The sequence below is a fragment of the Mobula hypostoma genome, chromosome 2 (assembly GCF_963921235.1).
Source record: "Mobula hypostoma chromosome 2, sMobHyp1.1, whole genome shotgun sequence".
Taxonomy (NCBI): Eukaryota; Metazoa; Chordata; class Chondrichthyes; order Myliobatiformes; family Myliobatidae; genus Mobula; species Mobula hypostoma.
The window spans coordinates 84,629,993-84,653,709 of NC_086098.1; the positions used below are offsets into that span (position 1 = coordinate 84,629,993).

Sequence of the window (23,717 nt, forward strand, 5' to 3'; positions counted from 1 at the left end):
AGGTAACAATGATTTGAAGGTCAGAGTGCACTGTGTTGACATGTTTTCAAAGTCCATTAATAGTTCCAGTGCTCTTTTTTTCTAAAGATTTGGTGGTTAGATTCAGATTTATTTATCACATCGAAACATGCAGTGAACAACTAGCACACTTCGGGATGTGCCTGCTGGCACAGAACAACTCCAATAATAAAACAACAGCAAACCCAAGTCCCTTCTACCACCCACACATTGTGATGGTCCTTCGACTTCGGGACTTTCGATTGACCTTCAGACTCTAATCTTTGGTATCGACCACCGGACTAGCCGATGATGAGACCCGAACTGCAGGCTCAGATTCTGGGCTACTGTACCAAAATAACAGATTAGTTGCCATCACATTGATGTTTGTAGATCTTTATTATGTGCAATTGAGCTGCTGCAATTTCTACATTAGATTAGATTAGATTATGAGGACACGCAGTCCTCTTTTATTGTCATTTAGTAATGCATGCATTAAGAAATGATACAATGTTTTTCCAGAATGATATCACAGAAACACATGACAAACCAAGACTGGAAAACTGACAAAAATCACATAATTATAACATATAGTTACAACAGTGCAAAGCAATACCGTAATTTGATAAGAACAGACCCATGGGCATGGTACAGTCTCAAAGTCTCTCAAAAGTCCCGTCATCTCATGCAGACGGTAAACCTCCAGTGCCGCAAACTTGCCGATGCAGCATCCGGGAAGCATCTGACCACAGTCCAACTCCCAGTCCGTCCGAAAACTCCGAGCCTCTGACCAGCTCCCGGACACCAATGCGCCGAGCGCTTCAACCCCGGCCCTGGCAACAGGCAAGGCCAAGGATTTGGGACCTTCCCTCCGGAGATTCTCGATCGCACAGTAGCAGCGGCAGTGAAGCAGGCATTTCTGAAGTTTCTCCAGATGTTCCTCTGTGCTTCTTCACGTCTGTCTCTATCAAATCAGAATTGTGCACGGCTTCCTACTTCACAGATACGATATCAATTCGGAATAGCCGCGTGCGCTGTGTCATGCCGCCATCTTCTCCTCCCTCCATTATAGCAGTGACTATACATTAGTAACACACAGAATGCTGAAGGAACTCGGCAGGCATGGCAGCATTTATGGAAGAGAGTACAGTTAACATTTTAGGCCAAGGCATTTGAGCGGGACTGGAGGAAAAAAAGAGTAGATTTAAAAATCCCGAAACGTTGACTGTACTCTTTTGCATAGATGCTGCCTGACCTACTGAGTTCCTCCAGCACTTTGAATTGTTGTGTTAGTCATTCTCTATCTAAGTGATTTAACTGATCTTAAACACGGCATCCTGCAGATGCTGGAAATCCAGCACAAAACGCTCAAAATGCTGCAAGAACCTGGCGTCTATGCAGGGGAACAAATAGTTGATGTTTCAGGCTGAGAGCCTACCCCTTTAAGCATGAGAGAAAACAAAACTCAGTCACATAGTCATCACACTTGCCTCTGTTTCCATTCACTCCTCATCCTGGTTCTGGCAATGTCATACTGCAAAAATACTTCAAGCATCTCTTTTGGCTTAAAGCATTTCTTTGTGACCTGTTCCAGCCTTAAACCCTGCCTATGAATTGTCTAATTCTGCCAGTTCTGCTGCATCGTATTTTGCCCCAAGGCTCAATTATTCATTTCCTAAATGGTTCTATTCTCTTTTAAGGTGCTCTTAAAAGCATACTGCTCTATTTGAGCTTTTGTATTATTTAAATAATTTGTTGTTTACAATGTATAGTCACAAGGAGACTTCAGCAAGTGGAATGAGAAATATACCCAAAAGAGAAGAACAATAATTTAGATGTATACTCATGGCCAATTTATTACGCACACTTGCTCACTAATGCAAATGTCTAATCAGCCAACCACGTGGCAGCAACTAAATGCACAAAAGCATGCAGACATGATCAAAAGTTGTTGTTCAGATCACAATGGGGAAGAAATATGGTCTAAGTGACTTTGACTGTGGAATGATTGTTGGTGCCAGATGGGGTGGTTTGAGTATCTCAGAAACTGCTGATCTCTTGGGGTTTTCACACACAAGTCTCTCGAGTTTACGGAGAATGGTGTGAAAAAGAAAAAAAAAAATCCAGTGAGCAGCTCAGTGGCCGAAAGTGCATTGTTAATGACAGAGGTCAGAGAAGAATGGCCAGGCTGGTTCAAGCTGACAGGAAGGTGACAGTAACTCAGATAACCACACATTACAATAGTGGTGTATAGAAGAGCATGGCACATCAAACCTTGAAGTGGATTAACTACAGCAACAGAACAGCATGGGCATACAGAAATACACTAATATGCTGGCAGTCTTTTTTGCTTCTTTCAGGTGTCTTTAAACAGGTTTTAAACAATGGACTTATGCTCAGGACAGGTTTTCATGTTTGAGGAAGACTCATGGAGAATACTGGCTTCTGGACTGCTTAGTTTTGTAATAGAAAGTATTATTAGGGAATTGATCATTCAGATGATTCAGTTCCACTACTTGTCAAGTTTCTATTCTCTGTTTAAGAGGGCCAATTATACAGTCATGTTTTTGGCTGCACTGATATTGTACTAAAGCCAATCTGTTAGCAGTGACTTGTTCAATTGAACTTTCAATTCTGAGTTTTAGCAAAAAATCTAGTTTGATCGTTCTTAGAACATTCCGGTGTGCTTTTATATTTTTGCGTAGAATGTTGGAGTCATTGGCACTTGTCACCAATCAGTTCTTTTCTGAGCACTGACTTGCAACCACTTTATTCAAGCCATGTTCAATTAATGATATTGCTTTTGGTATCTCATTCTGCTCGTTGTTACACATGAGCCAGTCTGGGTAGGAGTGGCAGAGGAGTTACTGAGTCGTCATTATTCTACTATATCAAACTTGAGATCTCTGCTCATAAAATGCTCCAGGTCAGGCATAATATATGCAGAGGAATACAGAGTTTTGGAGGTCTCACCCCGAAATGTCGACTCTCTATTCCTTTCCGTAGATGTTGTCTACACTGCTGAGTTCCTCTAGCACTTGGTGTATTACTCAGAATTTCTAGCAACTGCAGGTTCCTGCTGCAGTTTTTGGTGGCTGTCAAATACCCCATGATGCTTCGGAGCTGCGGGAACTATTCCCGGTGTCGTAGGAACTGTAATTCAACAAAATCTGTCGTTATTACATTAGTTGTAAGTAGGGATTGAAAGTCATGCTGCTTACATCACAACAGTAAGTACACTTCAAAGGCACTGCAGTGGATGAGGTTGTCTGAGGTCAGAAAATACACTGTAGAAATGAAATTTGTTTTTTACAGGTTCTGAGCTTTGTCTTATTGATCGTCAAGCTCGCAATAGTAAAGGTGTACAGTCAGACATACAACCCCACTACAGGACGCAAAGAAATGTTTTAAGCTGTCATCTCAAATATTTTAACATCTCATATATGTTAAAGTGGATAATAAATTCCGGTGAATGGGCAATGTGAATCTTTTATTTTAAGGAAATGATTTTTATGATGTCGCAAAATATTGTCTCTTTGATATAAAGTTCCTTTTGTATTCAGCTTTTCATTTGAGAGCCACATGAGTCACCTATCTGCAACACCAGAATGCTTTCAGTTCCTGCACTGTCCAGTAAGGCTTCTGATACAAGTTTCCAGAGAATTTGATGGGCGAGAGCAGAACCCAAATTAAGATATTGGATCCACACTACTCATTGTCTTCCATTGCTGACACACCTCAGGAAGTGAAGTGTAGGTTCTGTAACAACTAGTTTGTGTGCGACTTAATCCAAGAAGATGCATGGTGTACAATACAGGTCCTGATTTCAGGGTCTCATCCTGAAATGTTATCTGTTTATTCCCCTCCATAGATGTTGCCTGACTTGCTGAGTTCCACCAGCATTTAGTGTGGGCTGTTCAAGATTGCTGGCATCTACAGAATCTTTTGTGTTTATCCATGATCTATGTTAACTAGCCTTTATATCTACATGAGGTGACAAGTTATAACTAACATCCCACCTAAGACTATTTCTTGATTTGAAATAGAATTTGTGTAGAGAACTTGAATAAAATTTGTGTTCAGATGTCTGGGATGGTATTTGCAGTCTTTGCTCTGAGGTAAGTGTTCTAAGACAGTAAAGCTCTGATAATCTTGTGCGCTTGGGACTTTGATAGGGCTGGACTAGCAGTTTTCAGTGTTGCTCTCCATCATCCCAAACCTCAAGATTTCGGTCCCAGAGTACGGCTTTTTGGCCCATTGTGTCTGCCTCACCATTCCATCATGGCTGAATTATTATCCCACTCGACCCGATTCTCCTGGGTTATGGATAACTATACATACAACTGGCCTGCCATCTATTATAGATTTAATAAATCAGATGGGTGACATTTGTATATTGGTTTCCCCTTTCTTCATACTTAGTAATTAATTACCCTTAAACACAAGAAATTCTGTAGATGCTGGGAATCCAGAACAACACACACAAAATGCTGGAAGAACTCAGCAGATCAGGCAGTATTTAAGGAGAGGAATATCTTGGGCAAAGACCCTACGGAAGCCTGGCATCTGCTCCCTTTCCAGTCTTGATGAAGAGTCTTGCCCTAAAGCATCGACTGGTTATTCTTCTTCATAGATACCTCCTGATGTGCTGAGTTCCTGCAGCATTTTGTGTGTGTTGCGTTAAGTAATTTTTTTTTCAATCAGTCTTAGTGCTTTTGAAACCATTTTCCAACTTACAAAGTCAACTTATGGGCATTTGTAAAAACCAGAACCTGTTATCTGGGAATAGCCTGTAGTATAATAACATTTCCAGTGAATGTAGAGAGCAGGAAAAATACAAGCAGCTCCCACTGCAGACCTGGTTCATGTTTCTTGGTCTGTGGTGTTCCAGACCACAGCTCTGGCTTCAAAGAAATTTAAAGTACATATATGTCATCCTATACAACCCTGAGATTCATTTTCTTGCAAGCCTACACAGTAAATACAAAGAAAGGGAAAAAAAACGCAAAATGATAATAAATAAGCAACACTTATCAAGAAGATGAGGTGAAGAGTCCTTGAAAGTGAATCTTTAGGTTGTGGGAATAAGTCAGTGTTGGGGTAAGTGAAGTTACCCCTTTGGTTCAAGGGGTTGATGGTTGAGGGATAATAACTGTTCCTGAACCTGGTGGTGTGAGTCCTGAGGCTCCTGTACCTCCTTCCTGATGGCAGCAGCAAGAACAGAGCAGTGCCTACATAGTGCGGGTCCTCTGGTGATAGGTGCTGCTTTCTCACAACAGTGTTTGATGTCAATGTGCTCAATGGTGGGGAAGGCTTTACTTGTGATGGACTAAGCTGTATCTGCTACTTTCTGTAGGATTTTCCATTCAAAGGCATTAGTGTTTCCGTACCAGGCTGTGATGGAACCACTCAATTTCATCTCTCGTGCACATCTATAGAAGTTAGTTAAAGTTTTAGATGTCATACCCAGACATTCCACCTCTCCCGGAAGTTCCGGGAGTCCCCCACATATTAATAGTGGCTCCCTGATGCCTGCAAATTATATACAATATCACAGAAATCAATTTTTTGAGAACGAGCGAGAGAGAGAGAGAGAGCAAGCGAGAGCGCGAGCGAGAGAGAAAGCGAGAGTGCGCCATGGCAGAGTGTTCCAAAAAAAGAAAGTATAAAACGTATGTCACCCCAGACTACCCTAAAGTGTACACCTGCCTAATAGGGGTCAAAATAATGACAGTGTTCCTCGCTGTGCTGTTTGCAACAGTGACTTTTCTGTTGCCTATGGTGAATTAAGACTGTAAAAGACATGTTGAGGTGAGTTTAACAGTTGTCATTCGTTCATTAGCATAGCTAACGTTATTTAAAGTAGCTGGCTAGCTGCTAAGGGGCTACTCTGTTGCAGACATCCCACCACTCCCGGAAGTTCCGGGAGTCTCCCACAAATTGATGGTGCTACCTCCCTGAAATGAGTTTTTGCAGGGTGGGATGTCTGCATACCAAATCTTCACAAACTTCGAAGAAAGTAGAGACTGTGCCGAGCTTTCTTTGTTGAGGCACCTACAAAGTGGACCCAGGACAGGTCCTCTGAAATGGACCGTATGAATGCCGTATGCATTGCCCACAGTGTGCACCCCAGCCCTACTTCAGACCCCCTGCTCTGGCTTCAAACCTTGCATGCACTCTGCACTAATGAGTGAGGCAAATTCTGGACTGATTAATGCAGCAATGAGGTGTGTTGAACATAATATTTGTTAATTGATCATGTACACTGAAGATTAATCCTAGTTACTTTACTAGTTAGTTCTTCATGTTAAGTTTGTGTGGTTACGGATAAGAAACTAGAGAGTTTCTATGAAATTGATTTTACTTGTAAACATACAAATTAGGGACAGGATTCAGTTATTTGGCCCTCTCATGCCTACTCTTCTATTAAATGAAATTATGGCTAATCGGATTGTAATTTAGTTCTGTTTACAATCTGCTAGAAATAACCTTTCACTGCCCTCCTTTGCATATCAAGCATCTGTCAACTTGTACCTTGAAAATGGTCCAAGGCTGCTTCCACTATGCTTTGAAGACGAGAGTTTCAAAGCCTTATGATCCTCTGAGAAAGAAAACTAAATTATCTCAACTTTTTAAAATAGATGAAGATTCACTTTTAATTAGTGACTACTTAATTCTAGATCCTCAGACAAGAGGAAATAACTTCTTTACGTCCACCCAGTTGAGAGCCTTCTGTGTCTGTCCTGTTTTAATAATGTCCTCTCTCACTTTATTAGACTTCAGTTGTTACAAGCTTGTTTGACCAATTTTTAAGTTGTGTTTATGATATGTTGGGCTGGAAGCAAGTTGATACTTGTGACTGCTTCCAGCACATCCTATTTGATTTGATGCAAACTATGCATTTCACTGTCTTTCAACCTTCATGTCACAAATAAAGATACTCTTTAATCAATGATTTTTGCATTAGCAGGCTTTGACCAGTAGCATAGTGTACAACTATCCCCCAGTTTTCTACAGTCCACTGCAAGGATTTGACTGGAGGGGCTAAGTGTCATATTTCCAAGCTTGCTGACACTACTAATCTTGGTGGGATTTTGAGTCTTGAAGAAAGAGCAAACTCTGAATGTAGGACATAAAAGTATAGAGGTCGGACTTAAATTGTCTACTTGCATTGCACTTGATAACTATTGCACTATATTTTACATTCTGCTTTTCCTCCCACTGCTTGTGTACAGAATGATTTGTCTGCAAGGCTTTTCACCATATCTCAGATTCAGGTTTATTACCACTGATATGTGTCTTAAAATATATTGTTTTGCAGCAACACTACAGTGCATGCATAAATTTACTATAAGTTACAATAATATATAGTACAAAAAGAGAGTACAAAGCTGGGTTTCAGAAATCTAACAGTGAAGGGGAAGACGCTGTTCCTAAAATATTGAGTGTGTGTTTTCAGGCTCCTGTTCCTCCTCTGTGATGGTAGTAATGAGAAGAGGGCATGTGCCACATGATAGATGCCACCTTCTTGAGGTATCATCTTTTGAGATGTCCTCAATGGTGTGGAGGCTCGTTCCTGTGATGGAGTCTACAACCCTTGCAGCTTTTTCCGATCCTGTGCACAGGTGCCTCCGTACCAGATAGTGATGCAACTGTACATATGACAAGAATAAACCAATTCCATTAAATAGACTTCTTGAGTGAGTTGGAGAAAACATGGTTGATGGAATATATGGTGGGGTGGAAGAATGTGAGGTCATTCACTTGATAATGATGTTCTTGTATACCAGGATATGCTTTTACACAAGTCACTGACAGCCAACATGTAGCAACAGCATCTAGGCAAATGGCACGTTAGCCCTCATTACAAGAGGATTTGAATGCAGACATAAGGAAATCTTACTGCATTTGTATTATGTCTTGGTGAGTCTGCATCTGGAATATTGCTCTGTTTTGATCTGCTTACCTACTTACCATAAAGGAGTACAGCACTAGACTAGTTCCAGGAAAGGGATTGGTTTGTTGTATGAGAAGAAATTGAGTAGACTGTATTTTCTTCACTTCAGAAGGATGAGAGGAGATCTCATTGCAACATATTGCATTTACAGGGATGAATGCACAGAGGATATTTCTTGTGGATGAGTTAGGGACAGGGACACAGTTTCCAAATAAGGGTCTGAGATTTAGACAGCTATGAAAGGAGAAATTTCACCACTCGGAAGGTAGTCCTCTTCATTGGGGTATTCTGAAGGCTCACTGAAATAAAATAAAAGCTCAACATTTTAATGAAAGGTCTCTCCCAGAACATCAACTGTTAATTCCCCTCCATAGATGCTGTCTGATTTGCTGAGTTCCTCCAGCACTTTTTTTGTGTTGCTCAATATTTCTACCATCTGCAGAATCTCTTGTGTTTACAGAGATAGAAGATCAGCCTTAATCACAGACGGACTCAAAAGGCCAGCAGACTACACCTGTTTTTATTTTTTTTTGTCTTGTGTAAACTTTCACTGAACTGCATCTGATGCATAAATATTCTTAAACGAAGAGAACATTATGTATTCACCCAGATGTAGTTTCATCAACGCTTTTTATTTATTTAAATGATGCATAGCTTTTGTATTTTGTTTCCGTGGCAATAATTACTTCCAGTACCTGGATGCCAGTCTTTTGCACCTCCAGCTCTGCAATCTTTCACCATTTGGATTTTAATTTGTGTAGATTTTTCCTGCCAAAAATGGACAGTTTCACATTTTCCCATATTATACTCCACATTTGTGCCTATTTGATTAATCTACATGGCCTCCTTTTGTGTCCTTTTCATAACTTTGTGTTATTTAGCAACCATGGCTTCAGTCTCTTCATCAAGGTCATTTGTACAAGTTATAAAAAAGTTTGACCTTTGAGAATATGGGAGAATTGTTAAAGACAATCCATTTGATTGCAACTGAGCATTCAGATTTCCCTCCGCCATCAAGTTTTTCAACAATCCATGAATACTACTTAACTATTTTTTCTCTTTTTGCACTGTACTGCTTTCATGACACATGTCAATGACAATAAACCTGATTCTGAGTCTGAACTAATGATGTGAAACTGATAAACCTCAGAATGTTCTTGTTCTTTAACCATGCTGATTGTCTGTTCTCTATCAGGAGATGGTGCTCATTGTAGTGCAGTTCTTTCAACATGTATCACAATATGTCCTATTGTTGGCTGAAGTCAAAATGAGATTTTGGGAGTGACACCTGATTACCTTGTCAACCAAATAAGTAACTTGTTGAGCTTAGTAGATTTACTTCTAAATTTCATTGTAATCAAATTAGTCACCAAATGTCAAGTAATTTGTCCAGGATGCCTGTCATTACTTTGTAGTTTTTCATCAATGTGTGTTTGAAAAGGTATAAATTGGAAAACATTGAAAGCTCTGTAAAGACTCCAACTTGTGCATGTTGTTCCTGATATGTGAATAGATGAAAACTGCTAATCTATAACAAACTGTAGCTTTAAAACAAGATTTTTTAAAAAACCTTATTTTATCTATTTATTTATTTATTGAGGTACAGTATAGCACAGAATAGGCGCTTCCAGCCTTTTGAAGTGCTCTGCCCAGCAATTCCCCGATTTAACCCTAGTCTAATTAGTTAACAATGATCAATTAACCTACCAACCTGTACGTCTTTGGACTGTGGAAGAAAACCAGAGCACCTAGAGGAAACCTGCCAGACACAAGGCGAACATGCAAACTCCTTACTGGTGGCAGCAGGAAATAAACCACGTTCCCTGTACTGTAAAACTGCCCAAATTTTCTTGGGATGTGGGCATATCCTACAATACCAGAATTAACTGCATTCAGTAACACGCACAAAATGTGTGTGTTGCTCAACGTCAGCAAGACGAAGGAATTGGTTGTTGACTTAAAAAGGAGTAGCAGACCACACGACCCAATTTACATTGGTGGTGCGCAAGTGGAACAGATCAAAAGCTTTAAGTTCCTCGGGGTCAATATCACAACCAAGCAGAGTCCACTGCCAAGAAGGCCCAGCAGTGCCTTCACTTCCTGAGAAAACTAAAGAAATTTGGCCTGTCCCCTAAAACCCTCACTAATTTTTATAGATGCACCGTAGAAAGCATTCTTCTAGGGTGCATCACAACCTGGTATGGAAGTTGTCCTGTCCAAGCCCGGAAGAAGCTGCAGAAGATCGTGAACACAGCCCAGCACATCACACAAACCGATCTTCCGTCCTTGGACTCACTTTACACCGCACGCTGCCGGAGCAGTGCTGCCAGGATAATCAAGGACATGACCCACCCAGCCAACACACTTTTCATCCCTCTTCCCTCCGGGAGAAGGCTCAGGAGCTTGAAGACTCGTATGGCCAGATTTGGGAACAGCTTCTTTCCAACTGTGATAAGACTGCTGAACGGATCCTGACCCGGATCTGGGCCGTACCCTCCAAATATCCGGACCTGCCTCTCGGTTTTTTTGCATCACCTTACTTTCCATTTTTCTATTTTCTATTTATGATTTACAATTTAAATTTTTAATATTTACTGTCGATTTGTAATCTAGGGAGCGGGAAGCGCAAAATCAAATATCGCTGTGATTATTGTACGTTCTAGTATCAATTGTTTGGCGACAATAAAGTATAAAGTATGTTAGCAGTTGCTGGAAATCCAAAGGGAGGTGATGGCCAGGTGAGAAGTGAAGGAGTAAAAGAGGAGCCAGAATGGGGAATGGGAAAAGAAAGGAGGGGAGGAAGAAAGATTTCCAGAAGTTGGAGAAATCAATTTTCTTAACTTTTATAGTAATTTTTCATGAATGTGTGTTTGAAAAGGTTTTGTTGGAAAATATTATAGCTCCCTAAAGACTCCAGCTTCTAGGTGGTCTGTGTGTATGTGTGTGTGTGAGAGATACATGAAAAGGTGAAAATGGCTAAAACAGAACAAATTCTAGTTTAAGGGGAGATTTTTTAAAACCTAGTCAATGTTTAGGATCTGTGTGTTGCGTGGGAAGGTAGCATTTATTGCCCATGACCAGGTTGTGGTGAGCACCTTGCCCTGCTGCAGACTTTCTGTGGACAATACTCCAATACTATTGTCAGGCAAGTCCCTGAAAGTTTTAAACTGGTTTAGTGGTGCTGCATCAGCCACCTCTTGCTCAGCACCAATAAAACTAATAAGCTGATTGTTGACTTCAGAAAGGGGAAGCAAGATAAACTGCTGCAGTCTACATTGGGGGACTGGCTGTGGAGAGAGCAGCTTTACATCCCTGTTCGTTAACATGTGCCAGTGTAGTGGCTGGCGTAATGCTTTACAGGGCCAGCCATCAGGGTTCAATTGTCGGTGCTATCTGTAAGGAGTTTGCACATTCCGGGTTTGCACATACTGGGTTTCCTCCAGGTGCTTCGTTTTCCTCCCACATTCTGAAGACGTACAGGTTGGTAAGTTGTGGGCAAACAGGAAAACTGATTATTATCTGAATGGTGGCCGATTAGGAAAAGGGGAGGTGCAACGAGACCTGGGTGTCGTTGTATACCAGTCATTAAAAGTGGGCATGCAGGTACAGCAGGCAGTGAAAAAGGCGAATGGTATGCTGGCATTCATAGCAAGAGGATTCGAGTACAGGAGCAGGGAGGTACTACTGCAGTTGTACAAGGCCTTGGTGAGACCACACCTGGAGTATTGTGTGCAGTTTTGGTCCCCTAATCTGAGGAAAGATATTCTTGCCATAGAGAGGGTACAAAGAAGGTTCACCAGATTGATTCCTGGGATGGCAGGACTTTCATATGATGAATGACTGGATCGACTAGGCTTATACTTGTTGGAATTTAGAAGATTGAGGGGGTGGATCTTATTGAAACGTGTAAAGTCCTAAAGGGATTGGACAGGCTAGATGCAGGAGGATTGTTCCCGATGTTGGGGAAGTCCAGAACGAGGGGCCACAGTTTGAGGATAAAGGGGAAGCCTTTTAGGACTGAGATTAGGAAAAACTTCTTCACACAGAGAGTGGTGAATCTGTGGAATTCTCTGCCACAGGAAACAGTTGAGGCCAGTTCATTGGCTATATTTAAGAGGGAGTTAGATATGGTCCTTGTGACTAAAGGGATCAGGGGGTATGGAGAGAAGGCAAGTATAGGGTTCTGAGTTGGATGATCAGCCATGACCGTACCATGAATGGCAGTGCAGGCTCGAAGGGCCGAATGGCCTACTTCTGCACCTATTTTCTATGTTTCCATGTTTCATTTCTACATTTCTATTCTATGTTGACAGCAGAAGCATGGTAACACTTGTGGGCCACCTAGTCCGATGCTTGTTGATTTGATGCAAACGACGTGTTTCACTTTGTTTCGATATACAGTACATGTGACAAATAAAGCTAATCTTTAAATATATGGATGACCTGTCCTGGGTCCAGCTATCAGATGCAATTGCTAGGAGGGCTCGCCAGCGGCCTCAATGACTACAGACCGGTGGCATTGGCTTCCCACATCATGAAGACCCTGGAGAGACTTGTTCTGGAGCTGCTCCGGCCTCTGGTCAGGCCACACTTAGACCCCCTCCAGTTCGCCTACCAGCCCCGAGTAGGAGTTGAGGATGCCATCGTCTACCTGCTGAACCGTGTCTATGCCCACCTGGACAAGCCAGCGAGCGCTGTGAGGGTCATGTTTTTTGACTTCTCCAGTGCGTTCAACACCATCCGCCCTGCTCTACTGGGGGAGAAGCTGACAGCGATGCAGGTGGATGCTCCCCTGGTGTCATGGATTCTTGATTACCTGACTGGCAGACCACAGTACGTGTGCTTGCAACACTGTGTGTCCGACAGAGTGATCAGCAGCACTGGGGCTCCTCACGGGACTGTCTTGTCTCCCTTTCTCTTCAGCAGTTACACCTCGGACTTCAACTACTGCACAGAGTCTGGTCATCTTCAGAAATTTTTGGATGACTGCCATAGTTGGATGCATCAGCAAGGGAGATGAGGTTGAGTACAGGGCTACGGTAGGAAACTTTGTCACATGGTGTGAGCAGAATTATCTGCAGCTTAATGTGAAAAAGGCTAAGGAGCTGGTGGTAGATCTGAGGACAGCTAAGGTACCAGTGACCCCTGTTTCCATCCAAGGGGTCAGTGTGGACATGGTGGAGGATTACAAATACCTGGGGATACGAATTGACAATAAATTGGACTGGTCAAAGAACACTGAGGCTGTCTACAAGAAGGGTCAGAGCCGTCTCTATTTCCTGAGGAGACTGAGGTCCTTTAACATCTGCTGGACGATGCTGAGGATGTTCTATGAGTCTGTGGTGGCCAGTGCTATCATGTTTGCTATTGTGTGCTGGGGCAGCAGGCTGAGGGTGGCAGACACCAACAGAATCAACAAACTCATTCGTAAGGCCAGTGATGTGGGGATGGAACTGGACTCTCTGACGCTGGTGTCTGAAAAGAGGATGCTGTGGCATGCCATCTTGGTCAATGTCGCCCATCCACTACATAATGTACTGGGTGGGCACAGGAGTACATTCAGCCAGAGACTCATTCCACCGAGATGCAACACAGAGAGTCATAGGAAGTCATTCCTGCCTGTGGCCATCAAACTTTACGACTCCTCCCTTGGAGGGTCAGACACCCTGAGCCGATAGGCTGGTCCTGGACTTATTTCATAATTTACTGGCATAATTTACATATTACTATTTAACTATTTATGGTTCTATTACTATATTATTTATGGTGCAACTGTAACGAAAACTAATTTCCCCCGGGATCAATAAAGTATGGCTATGACTATGACTATAAGGTTAAGGCGGTTCGACTTATCACCTAACACACAAACTAACTTCTGTAGTTAGTTCTATCCTTGGTAGCTTTTTGAGTTTTGTTGGATCTCCACTCATTTGTAGCAATGGAAAGCTTTCCATGATGACTTGTGCGTTGAAGGGTTGATAGGAAAAATTAGGGAGAACCTGCTCACCATTCGATACAGAGTGTCTGATGTGCTCTTGTAGCCACAGTATTTATATGGGTGTTCCTGATACAATTCCATTTTTGGCATTCCCTTAGATGTGAATATGGGGAATTCTGATGTCAATACCATTAGAGTTGAGGGAGATTACACATGCTTGTTGGAGATGGCCTTTACGTTGCACTTCGGTTGGTGCCACAGAGGTTGCTGGTCACCATTAACCCCTGCTGCATGTCAAAGTGTTGGTACATGCAAGCATGGGCAGCTTCATTTACTGAGGAGTTGCCAATGGAATTTAACACTGCAATTTTTCTTTCTTACCTGTTGCTTAAAGGAAGGTTGCTAATGAAGTAAGCAAGCCTTAGTCACTACCCTGGAGAACTCCAGTAAGATCTAGAGTTAGAATCTATTTCTAGAAACCACACAACTCTTCGTGTGACCTGTGGAACGTTTTCACTTTGATGCCCAGTTAGACAATTTGGATACTTTTTTTTTGTTTGTACTTTGCAACATTCATTATTGTATCTATCATAGAAGAGTTTGACTTGAGGCTTGGCTAGTTCTGGAGCACAGATCTTTGGGAATTAAGCTGGTGTATTCAAAGTTCAAAGTAAATTTATCATCCAAGTACATATATGTCACCACATACTATCTTGAGATTCGTGCTCTTGCAGGCATTCACATTAGAACAAAGAAATACAATGGAATCAGTGAAAAACTACACACAAAGACTAACAAACAACCGATGTGCAAAAGAACACACCGAGCAAATGCAAAAAAAACAATAATAAATACATCATGTAGAGAGCATCAGTTGTAGAAGCCATGGGCATGAGTCTCTCAGTTGTGGAGTCAGTTCAGAGTTAGGGTGAGTGAAGTTTCAGAAGCCAGACAGTTGAAGGTTATAATTTTCCTGAACCTGTTGTTGGACGCAAGGCTTGTGTACCTCCTTCCTAATTATAGCAGTGAAAAGAGAGCGTGGCCTGGATGGAGGGGGTCCTTAATGATGGATGCTGCTTTCTTGTGGCAGCACTCTTGTAGATGTGCTCAGTGGTGGGGACGGCTCTGCCTATGATGGACTGGGCTGTATCCACTATTTTATTGTTGGGTTCCATAACCTTTGCAGTAAACTGTGATCTCAGCCTTTTTTTAAATGCTATTAGGAGTGAATCAAATTGGCTGAAGGCTGGCTTACGTAATGGTGGAGATCGCAGGGGGAAAATGTGATGGGTTATTCACATGGAACTTTTGGCTGAATGCACAGTACTTCAGCCTAGCTATAGGTCCCTTCATCATTGAGAATGAGGATGTCCTTAGAATCTCCTCATCCTGTTAGCTGTTTAATTACCACTTAGGCCCGGTATGGCAGGATTGCGGAGCTCTGTGTATTTGAATGCTGGTTTTGCTGTGTAGCATACACATGTAGTTTTTTTTGTTGTAAAAGACTCAGTTTTTATTATATGTTACTTCAAACTGTTGTTACATTGCTCTTGAAATCCCTTTTACATTGCTTTAGAAAATTCATCTACACTGGTTGTTTTTATTCAATCTCCAAATGATAGAAATTTGCTGCACATTTATATTGTATTAACGCAAGACTCAGTTGTATAAAGCGTACACTACTGAAGGCGCAAACAAGTGAAAATCTGCAGATGCTGCAAATCTGCAACACACAAAATGCTGGAGGAACTCAGCAGGACTAGAAAGCAAAAGCGAGAGAGTAGATTTAAAAGGTGGTGGGAGGGAAGAGAGGAACACGAGGTGATAGTTGAAACCTGGAGGGGGAAGGATGAAGTAAAGAGCTGGGAAGTTGATTGCTGAAAGAGACAGAAGGCCATGGAAGAAAGAAAAGGGGGAAGGAGCACCAGAGGGAGGTGATGGGTAGGCAAGGAGATAAGGTGAGAGAGGGAAAAGGGGATAGGAAATGGTAAAGGGGGGGGGTGCTACCAGAAGTTTGAGAAATCGATGTTCATGCCATCAGGTTGGAGGTTACCCAAACAGAATATAAGGTGTTGTTCCTCCAACCTATGTGGCCTCATCACCACAGTGGAGGAGGCCTTGGATGGACATATGAGAATGGGAAGTGGAAATAAAATGCGTGGCCACTGGGAGATCCTGCTTTCTCTGGCGGATGGAGCATAGGTGCTTGGCAAAGTGGTCTCCCAATCTATGTTGGGTCCTATCAATATACAGAAGGCCACACCGGGAGCACTGAACACAGTATATTGAAAGCGCAGTGTTTTGGGAGTTGCCTTCACTACAAGGACAACAGTGAAGATGCAAGAACTTGTACCCACCCATATGGGCAGATATTTTTACATCTGCTCTGTTAGGGAATATGAAAAAAATTGATAGCATTATTTTGAGACAGTTTTTGCTATATCCTGACGAAAATCATCTTCTCAGTTGGCATCACAAAAATGGATAATCTGGACATTATTAAATTGCTGTGAAGGATCATTTTGTGCACAAATTGGCTGCCAAGTTTCCTATATTGGAATGATAACTACTGTTTGGAACACTGTATGAAGGTAAGATGAGACTATGGAAGGTGCAGTGGGATTGTAAATTGTGTATTTGAGCTGAATCTGTAGACTTGCCCTGATCAGCTTGTAAGGTCATATAATTGGAATCATACACAATCTCAATTCTAGAAATTATATATTAAAAATAAACATGGGCAGCAAACCAATCCTATTGAAAATTTGAATCTTAAGAGAGCAAATCATATGCTGGAAATCTTGAGTAGCTGACACAAAATGCTGCTGGAATGGTCATGTAGCCATTACGCTAGTGACCCGGGTTCGATTCCTGTCTCTGACTTTAAGGAGATTGTACATTCTTCTCGTGACTGCTTGGATTTTTTCTGGGTACTCCGATTTCCTCCCAAGTTTGAAAGATGTACAAGGTAGCAGGTTAATTGGTCATATGGGTGTAATTAGGCAGTGTCTAATCACCTGTGACCGTGCTGCATCTCCAAATAAAAATAAGTAAACTCAGCCTGTCAGGCAGTATCTATGAAGAAGAAGGAACGATCGACATTTTGGGAAGGATTTGGTTTATTTGCTGACAAAGGGGCTTTTATTTGTGTGTGCTTGAGCTGTTTGCTTTACTTGTAGTAAATGGAGGAAGTAATTTGGTACCTTGAGAATCTGGAGTTGTCTGTATTATGTTATCAACTGACACAAGGCTTGGGATGTATTGGCAGATGTAGGTGCTTCCGATTATATTAGTGCTGAACCTGTACAAAGTGTGGACTTAAATTTGACTTCTGGTGTATGCATCTTGCTTAGACTGCTGGCTTTGTGCTTAATACTACATGTAAAGAAGGTGGTATTGCAATGCTCTGTGGAGAGCAAAGGGCATGACAAGGCATAGAAGACAGCATGGTCATCCACTGCAACCAAGGTAGACCCCAGAACCAGATTTCTCAGATCGAGTGAGTGGAACTGCCCCTGTGCAACGGCTTTCCCACTTTAAAAACTCTGCCGCACAGATATCCTGTCAACGGACAATCACCATGATATTGGGAGTAAGTGAACTGTGGTTTATTTTCACTTGTGAACTGTAGTTTATTTTCACTTGCTTTATAGGTTCACTCTACCTCATACTGAATGAAGGGAATTGATATGGTTGGGGGGTGGGGGGAGGTGGTTCATTCTATAAGCCATAATACTATACAAGAATTGTAATGTCCATCCTGGACACAGTTCACATTGAGAGGTAGTAAGGAAAAAAAGTGAGCAAAAAAGGATTCTGTTTTTCCTCAGCTGGTAGTGCAAGTATGGAGACTAAAGAGCTCCTTGTCTTTTCTATTTGCAGTTATTTCTGGCTGATGTTAAATGCTATTTTCATACATGGTGCAGTATTGAGCTAAAAAATAAATTCCATTTAAAGTGTGTTCAAATTAGATTTAAATTAAAATAAAGGTTTTTAAATGTTTTGATGGTACTAATAAATATCTAGTTAGCATTATTGAATGACTAATAGTGATGATTTTGTACTTAGCAAATAATGAATGTTAACAAAAGAGGAATATTGAAGAATTTTTCACATTAATAAGTTGAAATGGAAGAGTGCTTCCCCCTTTTTCCTCCCTCTATCCTCAAGTCCAAACGGAGAATTCTGGTCATAAAGTAGGGAAGAAGAATCAAAAAATTAGATGGCATGACCCAGTATCACTGGTGCATGGGGCATAGTTCCCCCATGCTGAAGGTTCATCATGATCAAATGCCATGATCATTCCACATCCATGACATAGTTTATTATCGACAATGCAAATTACAGCAATAAAAAAAAAACAAGTTTTAAAGTTGCTTTACAGGAAGCAAGCTGTGACCCACATTCCAGTTTGATTAGGTGTATGAAATATTTCCAACTATAGTTCTTCAAAATCCGACCTAATTGCCTGACTTGCCTGTCAGATACAGAGTCAGCAAATTTCTGGCACAAGTGTTGTTTCCCTTTCTTCAGCATAATGATTAAAATATTCTGCATGAGTTTTAACCAATATCCTCTTTAAATGGAGCTGAGTGGGATAGTGAAGGTGGACTTCTGCACTCAGTGGCTACTTTATTCATTACACCTATACATCTGCATGTTCAAGATGGTGCTGGTGATATACGGTGTTGTTTTGTGGCAGCTAACAAAACTACTAACTATTCGATTGATTAGATTTATTCTGGACTTCAATTGCTGCAATCTGAAGCCAGTAATTTCCCTTTGGGAGATGTGCCTTTGAACTGGTAGAGCAATTTGGTGTTTTTTGTGGTATCATGAAGTCATAGAACACTACAGTACAGAAACAGGGCCTTTGGCCCATCTATTCTGTGCCAAACCATTAGTCTCCTTTGGCCCATCGACCTGCACCTGGGCCATAGCCCTCCATACTCCTTCCATCGATGTACCTATTAGAATACCTGTATTGATGAGTGTCCATTTCGGCGTATTCGGAAGGATTTGCCGAACTGGACTCTCAAGATTCAGGTATGACCAAAGCTGCGGCAGCCACAGCTGTCCTGGCATGAGAGCAAAAAAAATGAAACTATGTTTCGCAAACAACAGGAATTCTGCAGATGCTGGAAATTCAAGCAACACACATCAATTCGTCAATTCAAGCGCCCAGCCAGATTAAAGGTTAAGCCGTAGAAGCTGAGGGTGGAGGACGAACTGGTGTTCAGCTCACTTCTCCGTGTCAACCAAGATCCCCACCTGAGCCTGTCCCATCTGCCTGGGTTTGCCCCATTTCACTCTTTTCTAGCTGCTACCATTGGGTGGGTGGTGCAGGTGTGTTGGGTCCCATGCCACCAGGCTGAAGAGTACCAGCCTCAGTGCTGAGCTGATTCAAGCTGACAGGAAGGGGACAGTAAATCAAATAACTACATGTAACAGCAGTGGTGTGCAGAAGAGCGTCTACCAATAAAGGGCCACTGAATGCATTTTAATGTTCTGTGACGATATTTTCTACCCTGAGACAGGAAGTAGTGAATTCAGCTTGGGATGCTGGCTAACATATCTATGAAAGTGTTCATCTCAAAGGCAAATGGCTTCTTCACTATGTGTACTTAAATTTGGCACTCCATTTCCCATTCTGTAACAATGCCCACATCCCAAATGGCTCTGAGCACATGTAATACAGTGCACTATATTAACATTTTATTATTCCAATTTTTCGATATATTAATTGGATAATTGTCTACTTTTGTTCAAGTTTACATAATTCAAAATACATGTGAAGTATACAGCACAGTAAACAACTCGCTGTATGAAAATGCAGTAACCCAGTACTTGCAAGCATTGAATGTTTAAGGTGATTTTAAAAACTGAATTTCAATTGGCAATGATTTACAAATTAACAATACACAAGTTTTTCCTCAGATGTATTTTTAGGGGCATTTAAAATTCATTTAAAAGTTGAGTTTTCTGGATGGATCTTATTAAGATTTGGTGTTAAAACTATGCATAGTGTGATGAGGAGTTGTTCTAATTGTGAATCTGGTGAAATTGCTGTATTTCTATGTTACACAAGTAAACTGTACAGATGATGTTGTTTCCACAGAAAAGCAAATGGGATCATTCAATGGCATGATTATCTTTCTGAAATTCATACAATTAAATGACATTAGGTTGTTTATGACAGCCCGTGATTGTTTAAACCACATCCAAACAGGAGAAATGCATTACTCAGACAAAGTGACGATCGTGTATTTCAGCGGCTTCACTTACAGTCTCTGGAAGTCTTAAAGTACTTTTCTGTCACCAAATACTTTTTTTACTCTGCAGTCACTATTGTAGGATGTTCTGCAGCCACCAATGAGATAAATAACTAGAAGGTCGATCTTGGCACTTCTGATTTCAGCCTGAGAATTGCCTTGGACACCAGGACAATTTGCCCTACTCTTCAAATGAGTACCACGGGATCACTCACATTTTAGGGGTTAGCTGTTTAACTAGCTTAAGTTGAGGGCTACTAATATATTGAGATCAGAAGTAGAATTGTCTTAAATTTATAATTTCCAAAGAATATCCTTGTGCCTCTTTCATAAAGAAATTAAAATGTGCTGTACTTTTGCATTGTCAGGAGCTGTCTCAAGGTGATCTTATGGATAGTTCACTGATGGGTTGAGTAAACTGGCGTGCTTGACTGAAAATGTTTGGGTTTAAATTAGTGTGAATTTAAATGTTTCAAATCAGTGGGGTAGAAAAGCAGGACAAAATGTGATACCTCATCATTAATTTTATTGTTATATTACTGCCCTTGCAAGAATCCAAGGTGCTTTTGGAGTTGCAGGTATAGAAAAGCTTGAAGACTGGCTGCTGAATTTGGCACCTTTGAAAGTCAAGAGATCTGGCACTTAGCAGTGGGTGATACAAAACGTTGTTGCTGCATAGCCAGTTACTTTGCCTGGGTTTGCCTGCCCCAGATTGCCCAATTCGAGACTAAAACTAGAAATAGAGATAAAGCAGTGATTAAAACAGCCAACGTGAAATTTTCAGATAGTCGTCTAGATGTTTACCTTGCCCATGTCCCATTCTTTGAATCTGAATGACTTGTGGCATCAGCAATACCTATACTGAATACTTACCTCAACACAAGAACTGAACCAAAAGTAAAACAGGCCTATACATTGTAAGAAAGGCTGTTATATTTAGAAGATTGAAAATGTACCCATCTGGAAAAGTTCAGATGGTATCTGGAGTTCCTGCGGTTCATGACAAAAGTGCAATATCTTCAATGGTTTACCTCTTCATGAATACTACCTAACTGGCAAATCACAGGTAGAAGAACTTGGGAGCAAAAATTTTCACTGAAGACCAGCAGGAAAACTGAGACATTGCCATCTTTTCAAAAAAACTTATTGCTAAGAATTATTGTAAAGAAAAAATTGAGTAAATTTATTATCAACATAATAAAATAGCCCAGTGGCCACTTTATTAAGTTCATCTGTAAACCTACTTGTTAATGCAAATCTCTAATCAGCCAACCACGTGGCAGCAACTCGATGCATAAAAGCATGCAGACATGGTCAAGAGGGTCAGTTGTTGTTCAAATCAAACATCAGAATAGGAAAGAAATGTGATCGAAGTGACTTTGTCTGAAGAATGATTGTTGGTGCCAGACAGGGTGGTTTGAGTACCTATCTCAGAAACTGCTGATCTCCTGGGATCTTCACACATGAGTTTACAGAGGAATGGTGCAAAAAGCAAAAAAAAAATTCAGGTTGTGGCAGCTCTTTTGTCAAAAACGGCTTGTTAATGAGAGTGGTCAGAGGAGAATGGCCAAACTGGTTCAAGCTGACAGGAAGGCTACAGTAACTCAAGTAATCATGCCTTAGAACAGTGGTGTGCAGAAGAGCACCTCTGAACGCACATGTTGAACCTTGAAGTGGATGGGCTACAGCGGCAGAAGAACTGACAAGGTTCCACTCCTATACCTAATAAAGTGGCCACTGAGTGTATGTCACCATTACTACCTTGAAATTCATTTTCTAGCAGGCATTCGCAGAAAGAAGAGAAATGCAATAGAATCGATGAATAAGTATACATAAATAAAGACTAACAATCAATGTGCAAAGCCTGATTTAAAAGCTGACTGCGACAGCTGTGCAAGGTAATGAGTTGTTTTGATTGTTACTCCTACGACTTCTGCTGCTGAAATTTGTACTTGTTTTGTGTTCCAATGTGTAATCGTGTTGCAGCGTAAAGCGTTTTGCACTTTCACCTACAGGAACTAGGACTTGAATACTTTCAGTTGTTTCAGTGCTCTGTCAAGATGAATGGGAAGCAGGCACTCCCAAGTTACGGTGGAACTGCTGGCAGTCTGCCATCCCCAGCAGCCTCAGATTATGTTCTCAACACATTGCAAGCAGGAAGTGCTCTTGTGCAGTATGTGGATGTAATAGTTCTGTTTACTGAAAGCTAACCAGACCAAAGGTAGTGAAAATATGCTTTTGTTTACTTTTACAGGCAATCGATGAACCTCCCTATCTAACAGTTGGTACTGATGTGAGTGCTAAATACAGAGGGGCATTCTGTGAAGCCAAGATCAAGACAGCAAAAAGGCTTGTCAAAGTAAAGGTATGTAACTCATGGGTAACAATGAAAATTTTGGTTCCAACTTTTGTTTCCTGATTTAAAATTCTCTTCTTCACTCCACTAACCCAATACTGGTGTCCAGTTAAAATATAGTGCGAGAGATTGTAAGCATTAGTATTGGATTAAGATACTCAAGTACTGTAAATGTTCTTTATCCTCCACTGTATCTTTAATTGTGAAATGCGGAAGTTTGCCAGGGTTCACTAAAAATGCTCTGTGTTGTCTCGCCTTACCTGTATGTAACCTGCAGAAGATATATTAAAGTCCATATTGCCTCCTTTGGTTGACAAATTTAACCAATTTATAGAATAATCCTAAGTGGTGCGGATTGTTCAACTATTCAAGCTGTGGCTTCAAAACCTAGCTATATTTTTGAGGTCACTATTTTAATCACTTGTAGTTAAGCAATTATGATTGACCTAGTAAACTAAAATGGTATTAGGTCATGAAAGTCTTTTTGTATTGAGAGGCTGGTACGATATCAGTCTTTAACTGCTTGGGAGAATATCATCAGAAGACAGTGATTTATCACTGCAAGTACTTTATATGAAAATTAGTGGTTCAGTTGCATTTGTAATCTGGAAAGTCTGGTCTGTAGTCTGATTTGAGCATATTTGGTTATCTGGAACGTTGATCTCTCAGTCACACCTGTCAGTGCTGTCACTATCCTGTCCTCTTGCTTTCCCACTTGAGATACTGAGTAAAATGTGAATCAGCAAAGCTGCAGTTTCTTAGGTAACAGAAAGAGTTAGAAGTTGAAATCAAGGTTTGAGAAATCAATCGAACTTGCACAATTGCTGACGAGTGGTACTTTACAGCAACAGTAGCATAGTAGTTTGCTCGATGTTATTAAAGCTCAGGGCATCAGAGTTCAATTCCAGTGCCACCTGTAAAGAGCTTGTATGTTCTCGGCAGGACCACGAGGGTTTCCTCTGGGTGCTCTGGCTTCTTTCCACAGTCCAAAGATGTATCAGGTAGATAATTGGTCACTGTAAATTGACCCATGATTAGGTTAGAGTGAAACTGGGGTTGTTGGGAGTGGCTGAGTGGTGCGGGCCAAAGGCAGATTCCATGCGGTATCACTAAATAAATAATTAAAATTAAAATTTCCAGTATCTGCAGAATCTCTTGCATTTATTGTCATCATAGAGTTGTATGATACAGATACAA

The 23,717-nt window shown here is 41.1% G+C and overlaps 1 protein-coding gene across 3 annotated transcripts in view; it reads left to right on the plus strand.

The window, feature by feature from the left end:
* Window positions 1–23,717, plus strand: part of arid4b (AT-rich interaction domain 4B) — a 152,778-nt gene that overhangs the window by 2,144 nt on the left and 126,917 nt on the right. For all 3 annotated transcript variants that reach the window (XM_063039623.1, XM_063039617.1, XM_063039624.1), the window contains exon 3: window positions 22,419–22,529. In XM_063039623.1, the coding sequence (XP_062895693.1) occupies window positions 22,419–22,529 (111 nt within the window). The remainder of the gene's footprint in view (window positions 1–22,418; window positions 22,530–23,717) is intronic.